The sequence below is a fragment of the Danio rerio genome, chromosome 18, assembly GCF_052040795.2.
Source record: "Danio rerio strain M-AB ecotype USA chromosome 18, GRCz13ab, whole genome shotgun sequence".
Lineage (NCBI taxonomy): Eukaryota > Metazoa > Chordata > Actinopteri > Cypriniformes > Danionidae > Danio > Danio rerio.
The window spans coordinates 592,501-615,000 of record NC_141038.1 but is presented as its reverse complement, the minus strand read 5'-3'; the positions used below and the strand labels follow the sequence as shown (position 1 = coordinate 615,000).

The 22,500-nt window shown below is 38.5% G+C and overlaps 1 protein-coding gene across 8 annotated transcripts in view; it reads right to left on the bottom strand.

Moving 5' to 3' along the window:
- fbn1 (fibrillin 1) overlaps window positions 1-22,500 on the bottom strand; it is a 92,069-nt gene that overhangs the window by 10,334 nt on the left and 59,235 nt on the right. For 6 of the 8 annotated variants that reach the window (XR_015514108.1, XR_015514109.1, XR_015514110.1 and 3 more), the window contains exons 33-54: window positions 22,255-22,377; window positions 22,049-22,171; window positions 21,756-21,881; window positions 20,748-20,870; window positions 20,186-20,308; window positions 15,813-15,980; window positions 15,543-15,611; window positions 14,980-15,105; window positions 12,443-12,565; window positions 12,203-12,361; window positions 9,409-9,480; window positions 9,132-9,257; window positions 8,796-8,918; window positions 8,572-8,691; window positions 5,299-5,415; window positions 5,057-5,182; window positions 4,755-4,874; window positions 4,539-4,664; window positions 3,246-3,398; window positions 2,739-2,801; window positions 1,290-1,415; window positions 1,063-1,182 (exon numbers count right to left, since the gene is read on the bottom strand). Coding sequence is in view for 2 of the 8 variants with exons in the window: in NM_001443252.1 (NP_001430181.1) it covers window positions 1,063-1,182; window positions 1,290-1,415; window positions 2,739-2,801; window positions 3,246-3,398; window positions 4,539-4,664; window positions 4,755-4,874; window positions 5,057-5,182; window positions 5,299-5,415; window positions 8,572-8,691; window positions 8,796-8,918; window positions 9,132-9,257; window positions 9,409-9,480; window positions 12,203-12,361; window positions 12,443-12,565; window positions 14,980-15,105; window positions 15,543-15,611; window positions 15,813-15,980; window positions 20,186-20,308; window positions 20,748-20,870; window positions 21,756-21,881; window positions 22,049-22,171; window positions 22,255-22,377 (2,655 nt within the window). In the remaining 6 variants the exon portion in view is untranslated. Of the gene's footprint in view, window positions 1-1,062; window positions 1,183-1,289; window positions 1,416-2,738; window positions 2,802-3,245; window positions 3,399-4,538; window positions 4,665-4,754; window positions 4,875-5,056; window positions 5,183-5,298; window positions 5,416-8,393; window positions 8,442-8,571; window positions 8,692-8,795; window positions 8,919-9,131; window positions 9,258-9,408; window positions 9,481-9,906; window positions 9,956-11,778; window positions 12,362-12,442; window positions 12,566-14,979; window positions 15,106-15,542; window positions 15,612-15,812; window positions 15,981-20,185; window positions 20,309-20,747; window positions 20,871-21,755; window positions 21,882-22,048; window positions 22,172-22,254; window positions 22,378-22,500 lie in introns of those variants that run through there. The other 2 variants (XM_087291411.1, XR_015514114.1) reach the window with 2 other exon arrangements.

The following is a 22,500-nucleotide window of genomic DNA, read 5'->3' as shown; positions in this document are numbered from 1 at the left end:
GTGCGCAAAACCACACAAACACAAGTGCATACACAAACATAAGCAAACACACACATTAAAAACGCACACACACATACACACACACAAAAACACTAACAAAATCACACACATAAGTGCACATAAACACAGTAGTGCACACACACACAGACACACACACACAAACAAGTGCACACACTTACACACAAATGCCCACCCATAAGCGCAAACACATAATTAGACACACACAAACACACACACACACACAAAAACACGTACATAAAAGCACACACACAAGTGTGCACAAATACACAAACATAAATGCACACACATAAACACACTAGTGTACACACACACAAACAAGTGCACACACTTACACACACACATGACCACCCATAAGCGCAAACACATAATTAGACACACACAAAAACACAGACATAAGTGCATACACACACACACGTACGCACTTAAACACATACATAAAAGTACACACATGTGTGTGCAAATACACAAACATAAGTGCACACACAAAGCGCACACACAAAAACACGTACATAAAAGCACACACACAAGTGTGCGCAAATACACAAACATAAATGCACACACATAAACACACTAGTGTACACACACACAAACAAGTGCACAAACTTACACACACAAAAGCCCACCCATAAGCGCAAACACATAATCACACACACACAAACACACACAAAGCGCACACACAAAAACTCTAACAAAACCACACACATAAGTGCACACACATAAACACACACACACACACACACACACACAAACACACACACACACACACACACACACACACAAACAAGTACACACACACACACACACACACGCACACACACACACACACACCACACACACACACACCACACACACACACACATGCACACACGCGCACACACACACACACACACACACACACACAAATGGCCACACATAATCGCAAACACGAACACACACAAAGCGCACACACATAAAAACACACAAAAATACAGACATAAGAGCACACACAAGCATAAGCACACACACACACACACACACACACACAAATGGGCTGAGACGGACCTTCGCAGGTCATCATGGGTCCGGGCTCGAAGCCTTCATCACAGCTGCACTCGAAGGCTCCCTCTACATTAGTGCAGGTGCCGTTTCCACACGGGTTCCCCAGCTCACACTCATTCGTGTCTGAAGAGCACAGAGAACATCAGGAACAGCTCAGCGGCAGAAACTCCGTATATTCCTGCAGTGAATGTGTGCTGTGTGAATGTGTCTGCATCAGTTTGACCTCTGACCTTCGCAGTTGATGCCGGTGAAGTCGAGCCGGTAACCGAACGGACACTCGCAGCGGAACGTCCCGTCAGTGTTGATGCAGTGACCGTTCCTGCAGATCCCGGGGTTCTGCACACACTCGTCCACATCTGAAACACAAGGACATGAGTGTGTGCTCACAAACACACATTCAGTGATTCAGTGATTCAATGACTCAGTGGATTGGTTACTCTGTGATTAGTTTACAAAGTGATTCAATGACTCTGATTTGTCAATTCACTGATTCATTGATTCAATTGATTCAGTTGCTCAGTGATTCAGCTACTTAGTGATTCTGTAAATAATTACTAATTGATTAATTTACTCAGTGATTCAAAGACTCAGTGATTTAATGACTCATGATTTAATGATTAAGTAATTCAGTAACTCAGTGATTTTGTCAATTCAGTGATTCAATGACTCAGTGATTCATTTACTCAATGAATTGGTTACTTGTTGATTAGTTTACACAGTGATTTTATGACTGTGATTTGGCAAGTAATTAGTTCATTTACTCAGTGCTTCAATGAGTCAGGGATTTTGTAATTCAGTTACTCAGTGATTCAGCTACTTAGTGATTATGTGATTCAATTACTAATTGATTAATTTTCTCAGTGGTTCAAATAACTCAGTGATTTGGTGATTTTGTGATTCAGTAACTAACTGATTAATTTACTCCGTGATTCAAAGACTCTGTGATTCAGTTACTCTTTGTTTTGGTGTTTCATGATTCAGTTACTCTGTGATTTGGTGATTCAGTTACTCAGTGATTTGGTGATTCAGTTACTCAGTGATTTGGTGATTCAGTTACTCAGTGATTTGGTGATTCTGTGATTCAGTTACTCAGTGATTTGGTGATTCAGTTACTCAGTGATTTGGTGATTCTGTGATTCAGTTTCTCTGTGATTTGGTGATTCAGTCACTCAGTGATTTGGTGATTCAGTAAATCAGTGATTTGGTGATTCAGTTACTCAGTGATTTGGTGATTCAGTAAATCAGTGATTTGGTGATTCAGTTACTCAGTGATTTGGTGATTCAGTAAATCAGTGATTTGGTGATTCAGTTACTCAGTGATTTGGTGATTCTGTGATTCAGTTTCTCTGTGATTTGGTGATTCAGTTACTCAGTGATTTGGTGATTCTGTGATTCAGTTTCTCTGTGATTTAGTAATTCAGTCACTCAGTGATTTGGCGATTCAGTGATTCAGTAACTCAGTGACTTTGCGATTCAGTTACTTAGTGATCTGGTGATGCAGTTACTCTGTGATTTGGCAATTCTGTGATTCAGTAAATCAGTGATTTTGCGATTCAGTGATTCAGTTACTCAGTGATTTGGCGATTCTGTGATTCAGTAAATCAGTTACTTAATGATTTGGCGATTCAGTTCCTCAGTGATTTGGTGATTCAGTTCCTCAGTGACTCAGTGATACTCACCCACAGCAGTATCGTCTGTACTGTGGCTTTTACCAGGAGCCGGACACAGAACTTTAAAGGCAGCTGAAAAACACACACACACACACGCACGCACGCACGCACGCACACACACACACACACACACACACACACACACACACACACTCATACATTAACTGACACTGCCATCAAATTGTGTGTGTGTGACTGTAAGTGTACAAACTATATGTGTGTGCATTTGTCAATGTGCATGTGTCTTTGTGACTGTGTGTGTGTTTATGTGTGTATGAGCATGGGTCAGTGTACATGTGTGTGATCATTTACATGTGTGTGTGTGTGTGTGTGCGTGTATTTGTGTCAGTGTGCATCAATGTGAGATTTTTTGAGCGGATGTGTTTGTGAGTGTGTGTGTGCACAATGTGTGTGAGTGTGAGAGTATATGAATACACGTGTTAGTTTATGCAGGTGTAGTTAATGCACATATGAGAGTGAGACTGTGTGTGCGTGTTTGTGTGTGTGCACGCTCACCGTCCTCCATGGAGGGGCAAATCTCGCAGGGGTCGCCCCATCCCTGACCCGGCATCCCGCTGCAGCAACACACACTCTTGGTGGTGTTGAGGGGTTTTGGGGCCAGACAGCGGCCGTTCTCAAACTTCGTGTAACAGTAGTTAACCCGGATATCTGCGGAGGGAACACAGACAATCATTCCCTGCACAGCGTTACACAAACACACACTCAGGAGACACATGAACTGCAGATGATTCTTTCTCAAATTATTCATTCACACATGATTCTCTGAAATGATTCATTCCCTAATTATTCTTTCTCAAATGATTCATTCCCAAAAGCATCTTCCCAACTCCTACATTTATGATTCAGTTAATTTTCTTAAATGACTCCTGAAATGACTCCATCTCAAATGATTCTAATAACTGAACGTCAGATTATTTTTCTCAAATGACTCTTTTCAGAATTAACTTCTCAACGAATTTAGCTAAATTAATCTTTCCTAAATGATTTGTTCCCAAATGATTCTTTCTTAATTGATTAATTAGAAAATTAATCTTTTTCAAAAGGATCATTCCAAAATTACACTTCCCAAATCATATTCACTGTTTCCTATATTAACTTTTAAAATGAATTTTCCAAAATGATTCTGTTCAAATGGAAATGATTCTTTCTCAACAATTCTAATAATTGATTTACAAATAATTTATCTCAAATGATTTTTTTTCCAAATTGCTTCTTTTCATTTCCAAAATGACTCTCTTAAAAAAACTCTCCTAAATGATTCTTAAACAAACTGTTTCCAAAATTACTTTTCAAAATGATTCTATTCCAAATGATTCATCAAACTGATTGTTTTCAAAATGATTCTTTCCCAAATGATTCATCAAACTGATTGTTTCCAATATGATTCTTCCCCAAATGATTCATTAAACTGATTGTTTCCAAAATGATTCTATTCCAAATGATTCATCAAACTGATTGTTTCCAGAATGATTCTATTCCAAATGATTCATCAAACTGATTGTTTTCAAAATGATTCTTTCCCAAATGATTCATCAAACTGATTGTTTCCAGAATGATTCTATTCCAAATGATTCATCAAACTGATTGTTTTCAAAATGATTCTTTCCCAAATGATTCATCAAACTGATTGTTTCCAATATGATTCTTCCCCAAATGATTCATTAAACTGATTGTTTCCAAAATGATTCTATTCCAAATGATTCATCAAACTGATTGTTTTTAAAATTATTCTTTCCAAATGATGCACAAATAACGCAGCGTGCTTTCTCCAAATTCTCGCTCACTCACCCACACATCTCTTCCCGGACGAGGACAGCTGGAAACCCTCGGGACACTCACACCTGAAGCTGCCTGGCGTGTTCACACACTTCCCGAAAATGCAGATCTCTGGAGACTGAGAGCACTCGTCGATGTCTGCATACACACACACACACACACACACACACAGAGGTTTAAGACAGCACTGCAAGCACCTGCACTACTGAGGGTGCAGTGCACACTGACCTTCACAGCGGTCATCCTGCAGGTAATACCCTGGAGGACAGATGCACCTGTAGGAGCCGTCCAGATTCTGACACGTCCCGGGACCGCAGGTGCCAGGGCTCAGCAAACACTCATTGATGTCTGAGCACAGAAACACAGGAACATGTGACACCAACACACACACACACACACATACATACATACACAGACATGCATGCACACACACACTCTCATGCACACAAAGACACACACACACAAACACATATGCGCACATGCGCGCACACTCACACACACACACAGTGGTCAGAAGCACCAAGACTCACCCACACATGTGCGTCCGTCAGGCGAGAGTTTATATCCATCCAGACACACACACACAAATGAGCCCACTGTGTTGATGCAGTTTCCGTTTCGGCACAAACCCCGGAGCGACACACACTCATCTGTGTCTAAACATCACACACAAACACACTGGGAGAATTAATAAATATCCTACGCTTATTTACGAACCTTCAAGTTGCTGTAATATGTGTGTGTTTGTGTGTGTGTGTGTGTGTATGTGTACCAATGCAGTCGTTGTTGTGTGACAGCTGGAATCCTGGGTAACACAGGCAGTTGTAGGAGCCCACAGTGTTCTTACAGGTGCCATTTCCACATGGTTGACGATCACACTCGTCCACATCTGAACACAAAACCACAGACGTTCAGTTATGAACACACAAAACCACAGACGCTCAGTCAGCCATAAACACAAAAATCACAGACGGTCAATGAGTCATAAACAAAAAACTATAACCATAAACAAAAACCACAGACAGTCACAATTAGTTATAAACAAAAACTACAGAACGTCAGTTAGTTATAAACAAAACTACAGACGGTCAGTTATTTATAAATAAAAACAACAGACCATCAGTTATTTATAAACAAAAACTACAGAACGTCAGTTAGTTATAAACAAAACTACAGACGGTCAGTTATTTATAAATAAAAACAACAGACCATCAGTTATTTATAAACAAAACTACAGACGGTCAGTTATTTAAAAATAAAACAACAGACGATCATTTATAAATAAAACTACAGATAATCAGTTACTTAAAAATAAAAGCTACTGACGGTCAGTTATTTATAAATAAAAGCTACAGACGGTCAGTTATTTACAAATAAAACTACAGACGGTCAGTTAGTTATAAATGAAAACTACAGACGGTCAGTTATTTAAAAATAAAACAACAGACGGTCAGTTATTTAAAAATAAAAACTACAGACGGTCAGTTATTTAAAAATAAAACTACAGACGGTCAGTTATTTAAAAATAAAAGCTACAGACGATCAGTTATTTATGAATAAAAACAACAGACAATCAGTTATTTATAAATAAAAACTACAGTTATCTAAAAATAAAACTACAGACGGTCAATTATTTATAAATAAAACTACAAACGGTCAGTTATTTATAAATAAAACTACAGACGGTCAGTTATTTAAAAATAAAACTACAGACGGTCAGTTATTTATAAATAAAACTACAAACGGTCAGTTATTTATAAATAAAACTACAAACGGTCAGTTATCTAAAAATAAAACTACAGACGGTCAGTTATTTATAAATAAAACTACAAACGGTAAGTTATTTATAAATAAAACTACAGACGGTCAGTTATTTAAAAATAAAACTACAGGCGGTCAGTTATTTATAAATAAAACTACAGACGGTCAGTTATTTAAAAATAAAACTACAGACAGTCAGGTATTTATAAATAAAACTACAGACGGTCAGTTATTTAAAAATAAAACTACAGACAGTCAGGTATTTATAAATAAAACTACAGACGGTCAGTTATTTATAAATAAAACTACAGACGGTCAGTTATTTATAAATAAAACTACAGACGGTCAGTTATTTATAAATAAAACTACAGACAGTCAGGTATTTATAAATAAAACTACAGACGGTCAGGTATTTATAAATAAAACTACAAACGTTCAATTATTTATAAATAAAACTACAGACGGTCAATTATTTATAAATAAAACTACAGACGGTCAGTTATTTATAAATAAAACTACAGACGGTCAGTTATTTATAAATAAAACTACAGACGGTCAGTTATTTATAAACAAAACTACAGACGGTCAGTTATTTATAAATAAAAACAACAGACCATCAGTTATTTATAAACAAAACTACAGACGGTCAGTTATTTAAAAATAAAACAACAGACGATCATTTATAAATAAAACTACAGATAATCAGTTACTTAAAAATAAAAGCTACTGACGGTCAGTTATTTATAAATAAAAGCTACAGACGGTCAGTTATTTACAAATAAAACTACAGACGGTCAGTTAGTTATAAATGAAAACTACAGACGGTCAGTTATTTAAAAATAAAACAACAGACGGTCAGTTATTTAAAAATAAAAACTACAGACGGTCAGTTATTTAAAAATAAAACTACAGACGGTCAGTTATTTAAAAATAAAAGCTACAGACGATCAGTTATTTATGAATAAAAACAACAGACAATCAGTTATTTATAAATAAAAACTACAGTTATCTAAAAATAAAACTACAGACGGTCAATTATTTATAAATAAAACTACAAACGGTCAGTTATTTATAAATAAAACTACAGACGGTCAGTTATTTAAAAATAAAACTACAGACGGTCAGTTATTTATAAATAAAACTACAAACGGTCAGTTATTTATAAATAAAACTACAAACGGTCAGTTATCTAAAAATAAAACTACAGACGGTCAGTTATTTATAAATAAAACTACAAACGGTAAGTTATTTATAAATAAAACTACAGACGGTCAGTTATTTAAAAATAAAACTACAGGCGGTCAGTTATTTATAAATAAAACTACAGACGGTCAGTTATTTAAAAATAAAACTACAGACAGTCAGGTATTTATAAATAAAACTACAGACGGTCAGTTATTTATAAATAAAACTACAGACGGTCAGTTATTTATAAATAAAACTACAGACGGTCAGTTATTTATAAATAAAACTACAGACAGTCAGGTATTTATAAATAAAACTACAGACGGTCAGGTATTTATAAATAAAACTACAAACGTTCAATTATTTATAAATAAAACTACAGACGGTCAATTATTTATAAATAAAACTACAGACGGTCAGTTATTTATAAATAAAACTACAGACGGTCAGTTATTTATAAATAAAACTACAGACGGTCAGTTATTTATAAATAAAACTACAGACGGTCAGGTATTTATAAATAAAACTACAGACGGTCAGTTATTTAAAAATAAAACTACAGACGGTCAATTATTTATAAATAAAACTACAGACGGTCAGTTATTTATAAATAAAACTACAGACGGTCAGTTATTTATAAATAAAACTACAGACGGTCAGGTATTTATAAATAAAACTACAGACGGTCAATTATTTATAAATAAAACTACAAATGTTCAATTATTTATAAATAAAACTACAGACGGTCAGTTATTTAAAAATAAAACTACAGACGGTCAATTATTTATAAATAAAACTACAGACGGTCAGTTATTTATAAATAAAACTACAGACGGTCAAAATGGTCAACACAAACACACACACAAAAAGGCACAGACGGTCAGTGTGTTATGAACACAACAGACGGTGGTTAGTTCTTACCACAGAGAGCACAGACGGTCAGTTAGTCATACACACAGACCACAGCAGCTTTAGTGGAGAAGAGAATACACAGCGCAGGATTGATGGTTAGTTTTGCACACATCGCTCAGCTGATTAGATTGTTGATCAGTTATGGACAGCAGAACACACACACATACACACACGTTTAATCGCTTACCTATGCACAGGTCAGGGGTGGACTTGAAGCCGTTGGGGCAGATGCAGCGGTAACTGCCCACCATATCAATACACTGACCAGGACTGCAGATGTTAGGATTCTCAGCACACTCATTACGGTCTGAGACACACACACACACACACACCATCACCATATGAATATGACAATTGCTGTATCACAAAAGTTTTATCTATATTCTAACACACACACACACACACACTTACCGACACACTGCTGCGTCGGAGTCTGCCGGTATCCAGATTTACACTCGCAGCGGAAACTTCCAGGAACATTCAGACAGACGGCGTTCTGCTGACACACCGGCCCGTTCTGACACTCATCAATATCTGCGCACACACACACACACATACACACACACACACACACACACACACACACACAGAGAGAGAGAGAGAGAATAATGTAATCCACACAACACAGAAACACACACATATACACACCATGCACACATACATCACATTACACACACCCACACACACAGATGTAAGTCACATCACAAGCACATATACACACAAACACACACACTCTCTCGCTCTTACCCTCACAGATCAGCAGTTTATCATTATAGACGAAACCCATCGGACATTCACAGCGGAAACTGCCGATCATGTTGATACACACGCCGTTCTCACACACACCGGGTATCTCACGGCACTCGTCAATATCTGTGGATCACACACACACACAAGCCTGTGTCTGAGTGTCTTCAGTGTGTTGTTGATGTTTATTGTCCCTTTTAGTGTGTGAAAAATACCTTAATTGTGTGGTTTTTGTGTGTGTGTATGCAGGTGTGTGTGTGTGTGTGTGTGTGTTTACCAATAATCTGTCCAGTGTAGATGTCAATGAAATATCCCGGCCTCTCACTTCCACACAGCACAGCGAATTCATCTGCAGCAGAAAACAGCATTAGTCATGATGTGTGTATGTGTGTGTGTGTGTGTGTGTGTGTGTGTGTGTGTGTGTGTGTGTGTGTGCATTATAGTCTTGTTATTGCTCAGTGGCTGTGAATGTATCGTGTAAATGTGTCTGTCTGTAAATGCATTTTCATTGACAATCTGTGTGACTTTCTTGTGTGTTAAACTGAAATCTGCATTTGCGTTGACCTCAGCAATATTGTCTTCTGTAATATTGCTCAGTACATATTTATTTGTTTCATTTGTTTTGTGTGTGTGTTTTTAGCTCAGACTTAGAATCAAAGTTAGCATCTCTCAATGTTTTGCTCATATTTTATATTGCATCTCTCGATCTCGATTAATCGCAGGACACTTTATGCAAATTTTTTGCACGAATAAAAAAAAACAAAAGCGCCACAACATTAGCGCCACCTAGTGGAAATTCACCTCCGTTCACGCATTTCCATTGACTGTCTGTAACTTTCTTGCGTTAATACTTAAATTTGAATATTTTTGAATCCATCTGTATTGTATTTTATAATATTGCTTAGTTCATATTTTAGCTGGTTTTCATATTCTTAGCTGACACTCAAGCGAAATTAAATCTCAATTTGTATTTCTCAAGTGTTTTCTTCGTTAGTTATTATTATAGTGTCTCACACTAGATAAATGACAGGACGCTTTCATAAATTTTCTGCTCAACTAAATAAAACTAACCTGTACAAAAGACACGTTTTAGATGAATACCGTGTGTTTGAGACAAACGCGTTGCAGATTCCACAACATTAGCGCCACTTGGTGGAAATTCCTCTCTGTTCATGCATTTGCATTGACTTAGTATGCAACTTTCTCACCTGAATACTTACATTTGCTTATGTTGTGAATGCAGCAATTTTGTGATTTGAATATTGCTTAGTTCATATAAAACTGGTCAAGCACAGCTTAGAAGTTTTCATGTTTTCAGCCGACACTCAGGTGAAATTAAACCAAAATTAGCATCAAGTGTTTCGTTCGTATTTTATATTGCGTCTCATCGCAGGATGCTTTTTGCGAACTTTCTTCACAAGTAAATAAAACTTGCGCAAAAGACACAAATTTAGATGATGACCATGTTTTTGAGACAAATGCGTTTCACATCCCGCATCATTAGCGCCACCCGGTGGAAATTGGCCTCTGTTCACGCATTTCCATTATTTTGTCGGTAACTTTCTTGCGTGAATACTTACATTCGAATGTAATGTGACTCCATCAGTATTGTTTTTTGTAATATTGCTTAGTTTATATTTGGCTGGTCAAGGACCGCAGTGGTGTTTTTGTGTTTTCAGCTAACACTCAAGCGAAATTACGCCAAAATTAGCATCAAGCGTTTCATTCGTATCTTATACTGCGTCTCTCAATCTAGATTAATCGCAGGATGCTTTTTGCAAACTTTCTGTGCAAATAAAAACAAATTTACCTGCACAAAAGACACAATTTAGATGATGACCATGTTTTTATGACAAATGAGATGCACATTCTACATCATTAGCGCCACCCGGTGGAAATTCTCCTCTGTTCATGCACATCCATTGACTTTGAATATAAATTTTTGCGTGAAATTACAGTAAATTTGCATTTGACGTGAACCCAGGAATACTTTGTAATATTTTTTATTTCTTAATTCATATTTGGCTGTTTTTTGTGTTTTCAGCTGACTCTCAAGTAAAATTAAACCTCAATTTGTATCTCTGAAGTGTTTTGTTCGTACTTTATATTAGTTATTATTATATTGTTTTGCTTTAGATTATTGCAGGATGCTTTTCGCAAATCTTCTGTTCAAACAAAACTTGCTTTAACTTACCCAAAAATAATGTTTTAGATGAATACCGTGTTCTTGTGACGAATGCACTGCACATCCCGCATCATTAGCGCCACCCGGTGGAAATTGGCCTCTGTTCACGCATTTCCATTATTTTGTCGGTAACTTTCTCGCGTGAATACTTAAATTCGAATATGGTGTGAATCCATCTGTATTGTATTTGTAATATTGCTTAGTTCATATTTGGCTGGTCAAGGACCGCAGTGGTGTTTTTGTGTTTTCAGCTAACACTCAAGCGAAATTACGCCAAAATTAGCATCAAGCATCATCTAGATAAATCGCAGGATGCTTTTTGCAAACTTTCTGTGCAAATAAAAACAAATGTACCTGCACAAAAGACAAAATTTAGATGATGACCATGTTTTTATGACAAATGAGATGCACATTCTACATCATTAGCGCCCCCCGGTGGAAATTTATCTCTGTTCCATTGACTTTGTGTGTAACTTTTAGCATAAATTTGCATTTGGTGTGAACAAAGCAATATCATACTTTGTTATATTTCGTATTTCTTAGTTCATATTTGTCTGGTTTTTGTGTTTTCAGCTGACTCTCAAGCAAAAGTAAACCTTAATTTGTATCTCTGAAGCGTTTGTTTGTATTTTATATTAGTTATTAATATTGTGTTTTGCTTGACGTTTCTAGTTGGATGCTTTGCGCAAATCTTCTACTCAAACAAATTTGCTTTAATTACCCAAAAGAAACGATTTATATGAATAGTGTACTGGCGACAAATGCACTGCACATCCTGCATCATTAGCGCCACCCGGTGGCTCCTCTGTTCACGCATTTCCATTGACTGTGCATATAACTAACTTGCACAAACACTTAAATGACTGAATGAACGTGCGGGTCTCACTGGTGCTGGGAACGGGACACTTCTCGCAGGGTTTATTCCAGGCGCGGCCGATGTTGTAGGAACAGCAGCAGAACTTCTTGGTCATGTTGAAGGTGAGCTCGCCGTCACATGTGGCGTTGTCGGAGTAGTAGTTCCTGTAGCACAAGCTCTTCCGCATGTCTGGACAAACACACCATGTTAAACCCATCAGTGTGTGTGTACAGTTAGAGATGTTAGCAGTGTCAGCGTGCGCAGACTCACCCATGCAGTTGTTTCCTCCATTGATCTGCATGTACTCGGGTGGGCAGATGCAGGTGTAGTTTCCTATGGTGTTATAACACTGACCTGGACCACAGATGCCAGGATTCGCACACTCATCCACATCTACACACAAACACACACACACACACACACACACACACACACACACACACACACACACACACACACACACACACAAATAATCAATCTGTTAATTTAAAGTTGACCTGTCTCTGATGAGTGTGTGTTTGAGTGTTTGAGTTTGAGATCATGTTCTCCAGCTCTCTAAAACTGGTCCTTTCAGGCTTTGATCGTAATTGTGGTGTTTTGGTGACTGTCGCTTTAAATGCAAATGATATTGAGCTCTTTTCAGAAGAGGACGGAGCCTGTGCATTACCATAGCGACCAAACAATACTGCATATTTTCCCAGGGTCATGCAACTTTTTCCAAATACATTTTAAAGTCTAAATATTTGCATCTTGACGTAATTATTATTTTTGTTAGCTTTATTTTAATTAATCAAATATTTAAAAATATTTTTCAAATAGTTTATTGTAGAATGAATATTACATTAATCTTACAACAATTAATTAAACAAAATAGCTCATAAATAAATAGTATCCTTCTAGAGAAATGTTAAAACATGTTGTTCCTGAAATACTCAAAAACAATCCCACATATTTTTCAGTTAAATATCCTTTTTTTTTAGCATGAATTAAATTTTATTTGATTAGAAGAATGCTTATCATCTGTTTATTTTAGAATGAATATTATATTAAAAAAACAATCTGTTACAGAAAAATTGCAAATAAATAAATAAAAATATTCCAGTCAAGAAATATCGATATCGAAATATTCAAAAACAACACTGCATAATTTCATTGTCAGGCAACTTTTTCAAATTAATTTTAAAGTCTAATTATTTGTGTCTTGATATAATACATATTTTAGCTTGAATTCAATTAATTAATTTGAGAAAATAATAATCTGCTCATTTTAGAATAAATGTTATATAAATAAGCAATGTATTAAAGAAAAATAGCTCATACATAAATAGTATCCTTTAAGAGAAATGCTAAATCACAAGACATATTGTTACTGAAATACTCAAAAATAATCCCACATATTTTCACAAATCATTTTTTTTAGCTTGAATTCAGTTTAATTAGGTCAGAAAAATATCTAAAATCTGTTTATTTTAGAATAAATTTTGCATAAATGAACAATCTGTTAAAGAAAACTAGCAAATAAATAAATAGAAACCTTCCAAGCAAGAAATATCGAAATCCAAATATTTAAATACAATATTGGATATTTTCCCAGTCATGCAACTTTTTTCAAATAAATTTTAAACTCTAAACATTTGCATCCTGACATAATTATTATTTCTGTTACTTTGAATTCAATTAGTTAAATAAGAAAAAAGCCTAAAAAATAATCTATTTTAGAGTGAATATTACATAAACATTACAAGAAGTTATTAAAGAAAAACAGCTCATAAATAAATAGCATCTTTCAAGAGAAATGCTAAATCACGAGACATATTGTTCCTGAAATACTCAAAAATAATTTTTACATTAATTTTCAAGTCATAAATATTTTTTAGCTTGAATTTAGTTTAATGTGATCAGAAGACTGTCTATAACCTGTTTATTTTAGAATGAATACTACATAAATAAAGTATTTGTTTTAAAATCTGGTAAAAAATAAATAGAATTCTTCCATAAATAATAATAATAATAATAATAATAATAATAATAATAATAATAATAATAATAATAATAATAATAATAATTCCTTACATTCCTTACTTTTCTGCGCACCAAAAGCGCTTTACACACTGGGGAATCTCCTCATCCAGCAGTGTGCAGCATCCACCTGGATGAGGCGGCAGCAGCCATATTGCGCCAGACCACACACCAGCTGATTGGTGGAGAGGAGACAGAGAGATGCAGCCAATTTTGATATGGGGAGGGTTAGGAGGCCATGATGGACAGAGGCCAGTGGGCAGATTTGGCCAGGATGCCGGGGCTACACCCCTACTCTTTATGAAGAACATCCTGGGATTATTAATGAGCACAGAGAGTCAGGTCAACAGCTCATCTGAAAGACGGCGCTCACTGAGCAGTGTAGAGTCCCCGTCACTATACTGGGGCATTAGGATCAACACAGACCGCAGGTTGAGCGCCCCCTGCTGGCCTCACTAACACCACTGCCAGCAGCAACCTAGTGTTCCCATGTGGTCTCCCATCCAGACACTGACCGGGCGCAGCCCTGCTTAGCTTCAGTGGGCGACCATGTGAGAGTAGCAGAGGGCTAGCTGCAGATGATATGGAGATACTCAATAATATTGCATGTTTTCCCAGCATCCCAGTGTTATTCAGAAATGTCCTGCAGTCCAGGCTGAACATTCATCACCTGAGATTTAGATTTCAGCCACTTCATATCAACTTTATAATGATGGTGAAGGTTTCTCTGTACACCAGAGTACTCGATCTGTCTTGAGTCTGTGTGTGTGTGTGTGTGTGTGACTGACCTTCACAGATCCTGGTGTCCTCTTTGAGTGCAAACCCTCTGGGACACTCACAGTGAAAACTGCCGAAGGTGTTGATGCAGTCGCCACCCTGACACAGACCCGGCAGCTCCTGACACTCGTTTATATCTGACACACACACACACACGCACATGCACACGCACACACACACGCACACACACACAAAAAGACACACTGGTCAACCTGCAACACTTTGTGTCTGTGTGTGTGCATGTCTGTGTGTGTGTGCGTGTGCGTGTGTGTATGTATGTGTGTGTGTGTCTGTTTGAGTATGTGTTTGTTGAGTGTGCATGCCATTGTATGTGTATTTGTGAATATGTGTGTGTGTGTGTGTGTGTGTGTGTGTGTGTGTGTGTGTGTGTGTAAATGTATGTCTGAGTATGTAATTGTGCATGGAAGGGTGTGTGTGTGTCTGAATATGTATGTGTGTGTGTGTGTCTGTGTGTGTGTGAGTATGTAATTGTGCAGTGTGCGTGTGTGTGTGTGTGTGTGTGTGTGTGTGTGTGTGTGTGTGTGTGTGTGTGTGTGTGCTTGTGCTGGTCTACCTTCCAGTATGATAGTGATGGGGTTGGGTCTGAATCCTTCTCCTCCAGGACACAGTTTCTTGTACTCGGCTGAGAGAGAAACAACACGCACGTCAAAGACAGAAACACACGCATACAGGAGTGTGTGTTAAGAATGTGTGTGTGACTGACAATCACATGCAACAACTGTAGTTTACAATTAACAATATAATAATCTAATACAAATTATGTGTGTGTGTGACTCTGTGTGTGAGTAACATGTCTATGTGTGTGTGTGTGTGTGTGTCTCACTGGAGTTGAGTGATGGACAGGCCTCGCAGGGCTGTCCCCAGGCCACACCCCTAGAACAGCAGCAGGACGCTTTGGACACTCCCACTCCAATCTCATTGGAGCAGCTCAGACTCTCAGAGAAATCGCCTCGGTACTGGACGTCCAGGTAGCAGTTTCCAGAGCGAGTGTCTGCGGGAGAGAGAGAGAGAGAGAGAGAGGGAGATTTATGACACGTTATACTGCTGCACTAGTTATTATTAATAATACTCATTAATAATTGATTAACAGCATCTTATTAGAGATGTAACGATTCCACTGACTCACGATCCACGATACTAATCTCACGATTCACGATTTAGACACAATTTTTAACAAAATGACTGAAGCTTATTTGTAAAGTAATGTGGAGAGGATCTCGTGCTTATGATTGCTAGCGCCTGGACCTGCATATACAATTCTCAATGCACCAATCAGACGACTCCTAAGCTTCTACAAATACTCTGGCTTACGTATCACCGCCATCTTCTTTTTGAAGAATCCCCCCTTCCTCCCCTACTCCTCCTCCTTCCTCCTAGATGGGCGGCACGGTGGCCCAGTGGTTAGCACTGTTGCCTTACAGCAAGAACGTCTCTGGTTCCAGCCTTTACCAAGCCAGCTGATGTTTCTGTGCAGAGTTTACACGTTCTCCCCGTGCTCACGTGGGTTTCCCCCGGGATCCTCACACCGTCCAAAAACATGCAGCTTAAGTTAATTGACTAATCCACATCAGCACATAGACATGCAACTACCATGTACTTATCTTTTTAAGAGCAACTACTGTCTGCTCTTCAGCCACCATGACAGATCTGCCCAAGCTCAAACTCCCCTCTTGCCTTGCAACGGGAGGGAGCCCCAAGCTCGAGGATTTTATGAGCTCAGGGCTCTCTCCTGGGACAGCATGCCAAACACGCTTTATAATCAATCATCAGCTGAGGGTGAACTCTTAGGGCCCTATCATACACCCGGCGCAGTGTGGCGCAAGGCGCGGCGCAGTAGTCTTTTGCTACTTTAAGCTTGGCGCAAGGGTCATTTTGAGGTGTTGCGCCACGCTAATTAAATAGCAAATGCATTTGTGCTCAAATGTGCGCCCATAGGCGTTCTGGTCTAAAAAAGCAGGCGTGTTTTGGCGCGTTGCTATTTTGAGAAACTGTAAATAGTCTGATCTTTAGACCAGAACAAAGTCAGTCTATTGTCTGGCGCAAAGTGCACCTGGCTTACACACTACACACAAGATGCAGAGCAATACGCAAATATCTTTACATATGAAAAAGATATAATATCTTAAAGATATATATAATAAGGATATATGGGATAAAAATATAAATGATTAAAATAATACAAAACATATTAATTTCTAGCCTACATGAAGATTTAAAAACCACTGCCGTCATATTTCATCTCGGGAGGCTTTTTCAGTTCATTAAATTTGCTTTTGTATAATGTTATTATTATGATCAGTATTATTTATTATATCCATGTTTCTATTTGTTTTATTAAAAACAAGCTTAGATTTGTCCACCTGCAGGTTTTAGACCATATGGGGCACATCAGGTGTATTTGGAAATAACTCAGCATTTTGAGCACACTTCATTATTATTGTTCATTTATTCGTTTGCTAGAAATTAGAACTGAATTTAGTAGGTTTGGGCATCTAAGCTATAATGCCGATCCGATACGCATCTCGATACAAAGAATACGATCCGATATATTAGCGATACATTTTTGACATATTGCGATGCAACACGATACGATTCACACCCATATCACGATACGATGCGATATTTCAGCACTAACTAATTAGATCAAGTTTATGAGATGATGTGAAAGAGGATGCTGTGCCATTGAATGAGTTTGATTATTTATTAACCAAGCAAAACCAAGACTTTTTTACAAACTGGCTTTTCTCTCAGAGCCAGAGTGTCAGTTTACAGTAGAGGGCCATTTTAGAACATATAGCACATATTATTTAAGTATTTTCAAGATAAACAGAATGTATAAGTGCAATATATATTAAAAAAATATGTATATATTTGCACTCTTTCAACATAAATAAAATTAGCATTGCACAACAAGAATTGTGATTCAACTTTTCAACTATGAAAACAAGTTTTACAAAGATATATTTTGCCACTGATTATTCAAAACTTAAGGTCGTGAACTAGCAGTGTTATGCTGCGTTGAAACATCACTGTCACTGTAAACAACAGGCTAATAAAAATATAACAAACCAGCAATCTTCTTGCTGTGAGGTGGTCAAACTACCCACTGTGCCACCCAATTATTTTTATCATTATTATTAATAATATTATTATTATTATAATTACATAAAAATTAACAGGAGGAGGTGTTTAAAACCTTCGTTCTCCGTGACACTAGGCTGAATATCTTTGCAGATGAACAATGCAATAGCATTCGTTATTGGCGTAGAGCGAGCAGAACTGTTGCGCATGGAAAAAAAAACTTGCAATGCTTTTCTCACCACTTTTGGAGCTGGTTGAAGCAGTGCGAAAGCCGGGGATGCAGAAACACTAGAAGATGCTTTCACAACAACACCGTGGCGCCGCTTCAAGTGAGATATCAGATTAGTCGTACTGCCCGCGTATTTTACAGATGCGCAGCACATTTTGCAAATTGCATCTGTCCTGTCATGTCGTCCATCCTTAAATCCATAATGTTGCTTGCCATACTTTAGATGTAAAACTCAGTGGGGAATAACATGTTTGTTTTGCTTCTCGCGCTTTCTGAGGGCGCTCCACTAGCTTCATCCGCACACCTGATACACTGAGTTGTAGTGTGTGCACATCCGCAAATCCGTTGCTAAGGCTTACTTTATGTAGGTCGATTAAATTATGCGCCAAAAACAGGTTGACAACACTTGTTAATAAATAAAAAATACATTCTATATTAAAAATATAAGCTGTATCTCGGAAAAATCGATGCATCTCCCAAAAACCGATGCATCTCGATTTGCTTCCAAAATTTCATTCATCCTCTGCTGCTCAACCGATGCACTCGCATCGTGAACGCGCATAACCGCGTATCGATACATATCGGTTAATCTTCCCATCCCTAGAATTTAGAAATAGTTTTAAAACAAATATTTGCACTTAACAAACAAAATTAATTATTTATAGGCTAATGGATGTCTGTGCTGTAAGGTTTCCCTATCCACGAGAGCAAAAGCGAAAGTGAACTTACTTTACGTCAAAATGCGCTCTTGGCGTGACGCAGCTGGCTCTTAAAGGGAATGGGAGATGAGACTCTGATTGGTTTATTCTCAAAACACACCAATAACTCATTAAGAAAATAAACTCAACCCTTTTAGACCATGCGCCGCGGCGCAAAGCAGATTTCCTTAAATTCCTTAAATTAGCAAAAACGCTTCCTGACACGCCCTGAAAGCGTTTGCGCCCTGCGTTTTGCGCTCTGCGCATGGACCGTCAAAATAGAGCCCTTAAACTTTAAACCTAATCTAAGGTGAAGAGCTCTTTCAACCAAACCGCTCTTATTAAAACAAATAAAAAAACAGAATAATAGAAACTAAACATTCATTAATTTAAACAAACTGAAACTCACAGTGCTGGGATTTTACATTTCACAAAGAAATATCAGCATATCTCTGTTGTCTGGCATAAGCTGAGGTCTGAGGCACATTTACACTGTACTTTCACTGGCGACTGAGATGGCTGCTGTGGAGAGGAGAGCAGTGTGTACAGGGGTGCTCAACAGGCCTTCTGCTCTGGGCAACACTCATTATACAATGACTAATGATATAGTAGGATAGAGACAGGAGCTGAACATGAATATGAAGATGAATAATTAACATTACTTGTTTAATTAATGAGTATAAGTATCAGTGTGATACACTAAAGAAGAGCTCATCTTAAACATTTGTAAATATTCAATATTAATGAGCAAATTCATTCATTTATTCATACATACATACACTTTCTTTTCAGCTCAGTCCCTTTATTCATCAGGGGTCGCCACAGCAGAATGAACCGCCAAATTATCCAGCTTATGTTTTACACGGTGGATACTTCCAGCTGCAACCCAGTACTGGGAAACACCCATACACACTCATACACTACAGCCAATGTAGTTGATCAGTTCCCCTATAGCGCATGTGTTTGGACTGTGGGGGAAACCGGAGCACCCGGAGGAAACCCACACCAACACGGGGAGAACATGCAAACTCCACACTGAATATAGTGCTGTTATATCAGCATATTTGTTTGGGTGTTTGTCTGATTTGGTCAAAAAACAAAAATGCAGAAATGGTCAAAATTTCCAGCAACCAAAAATTCAGTGCAGTGCAGTGTGTGTGTGTGTGTGTGTGTGTGTGTGTGTCTCACCGACGCAGCCGACTCCAGTGGGATTGAGCTCAAAGTCGGGGGGGCAGCTGCAGATGTAGCTGCCAGGGGTGTTCAGACACAGACCGCTGATGCAGGTGTTGGGGTCGTTGCACTCGTTCACATCTGAGAAAAATGCAGAGGAAAAAGCAGGATAAGTTTCTCTGTGTGTGTGTGTGTGTGTGTGTGTATATGTGTGTACGTGTTTTTGTGACATATCAGGACACAAATCTGTATAATGACATGGGTATGACACAGGTTTTACATAAAGGAGGTGAAATATGGGGACATTGGTGACGTCCTCATTTCTCAAAATGCTTATAAATCCCACAGGATGAATTTAATCAGAGAGTAAAGCTGCACACTGACTCCTGTGATGGTTGAGTTAAGGGGTAAGGGCAATACACGGTTTGGACAGTATAAAACGAATGGAAACCTATGTAATGTCCCCACTTTTCACACAAACAAACATGTGTGTGTGTGTGTGTGTGTGTGTGTGTGTGTGTGTGTGTGTGTGTGTGTGTGTGTGTGTGAGAGTGTGTGTGATGCTGAGGTCATGGCATACCCGTGCAGTTTCCTCCACTGCGGTCCAGCTCATACCCAGGGTCACACAGGCAGCGGAAGAGACCCGGGATATTACTGCAGCGGCCGTTCACACAGATGTCTGCAAACGTGCACTCGTCTATATCTGAAAGAGAAACACACACACAGTGCTCACACATAGCGCTCAGATACCCAAGGGGTCAGCAGCCTTTGCCACCAAAAGATTGATTTTGGCCCGTTTACAGCCAAGCAAAACTTGCCGGCATCCACAAAGCATATGATCAGCGCAGTGAACGGATAACACACTATACACTGTTCATAGAGACTTGAGGAAGAGCCTCATTTCTCCACTAGGGGGCGCCAGGAAGACCTGCTGCTGTATTTGTGTTCATTCAGCTCTAGCAGAGGAGAGAAGCATTACTTACAGACAGACAGACAGACAGACAGACAGACAGAGAGACAGACAGAGAGACAGACAGACAGACAGACAGACAGACAGACAGAAAGATAGATAGATAGATAGATAGATAGATAGATAGATAGATAGATAGATAGATAGATAGATAGATAGATAGATAGATAGATAGATAGATAGATTAGATGGATGGATGGATGGATGGATGGATGGATGGATGGATGGATGGATGGATGGATGGATGGATGGATGGATGGATGGATGGATGGATGGATAGATGGATAGATAGATAGATAGATAGATAGATAGATAGATAGATAGATAGATAGATAGATAGATAGATAGATAGATAGATAGATAGATAAGATAGATGGATGGATGGATGGATGGATGGATGGATGGATGGATGGATGGATGGATGGATGGATGGATGGATGGATGGATGGATGGATGGATGGATGGATGGATAGATAGATAGATAGATAGATAGATAGATAGATAGATAGATAGATAGATAGATAGATAGATAGATAGATAGATAGATAGATAGATAGATAGATAGATAGATAGATGTACAGATAGACGTACAGACAGACAGACGGACATATGTCTCACCTTCACAGGCCTTGCCGTCTGCAGTGGGGATGAAGCCCATGTCACACTCACAGCGGAATCCTCCAGCGATGTTCAGACAGTGACCGCTCTCACACAGATTCACATTATCAGCACACTCGTCTGTGTCTGAACAACACACACACACACACATCAACATCAGCGTCATGACACGTGTGTGTCTGTGTATATGTGTTTGTCTGTGATTGATTGTGTGTGTGTGTGTGTGTGTGTGTGTGTGTGTGTGTGTGTGTATGTATGTGTGTGTGTCTGTGTGTGTGTGTGTGTGTGTGTACCAGTGCAGTAGAAGCCGTCTCCGCTGAATCCCTCTTTGCAGAGGCAGCGGTATGAGCCCATGGTGTTCCTGCAGTCTGCGCTGGGGCTGCAGTGGTGCGTCCCGTTCGAGCACTCGTCCAGATCTGCAACAGGAAACAGGAAATGGCTGAGCTGCTCACCTGGTCAGCATTAACCTAACACAGATCACACACACACACACACACACCTGTGCACTTGATGCCGTTCCCGATCCAGCCTGGAGCGCAGCTGCACCTGAAGCTGCCGGCGCTGTTCGTACAGCTCGCATGATGATCACAGTTATGAGCCCCGATCTCACACTCGTTAATATCTGCAACACACACACACACACACACACACACACACACACACAGACACACACACACACACACACACACACATATTTATAACAGAGCATCTCACACAGACATATGAAGAGGGCATCTCACACACA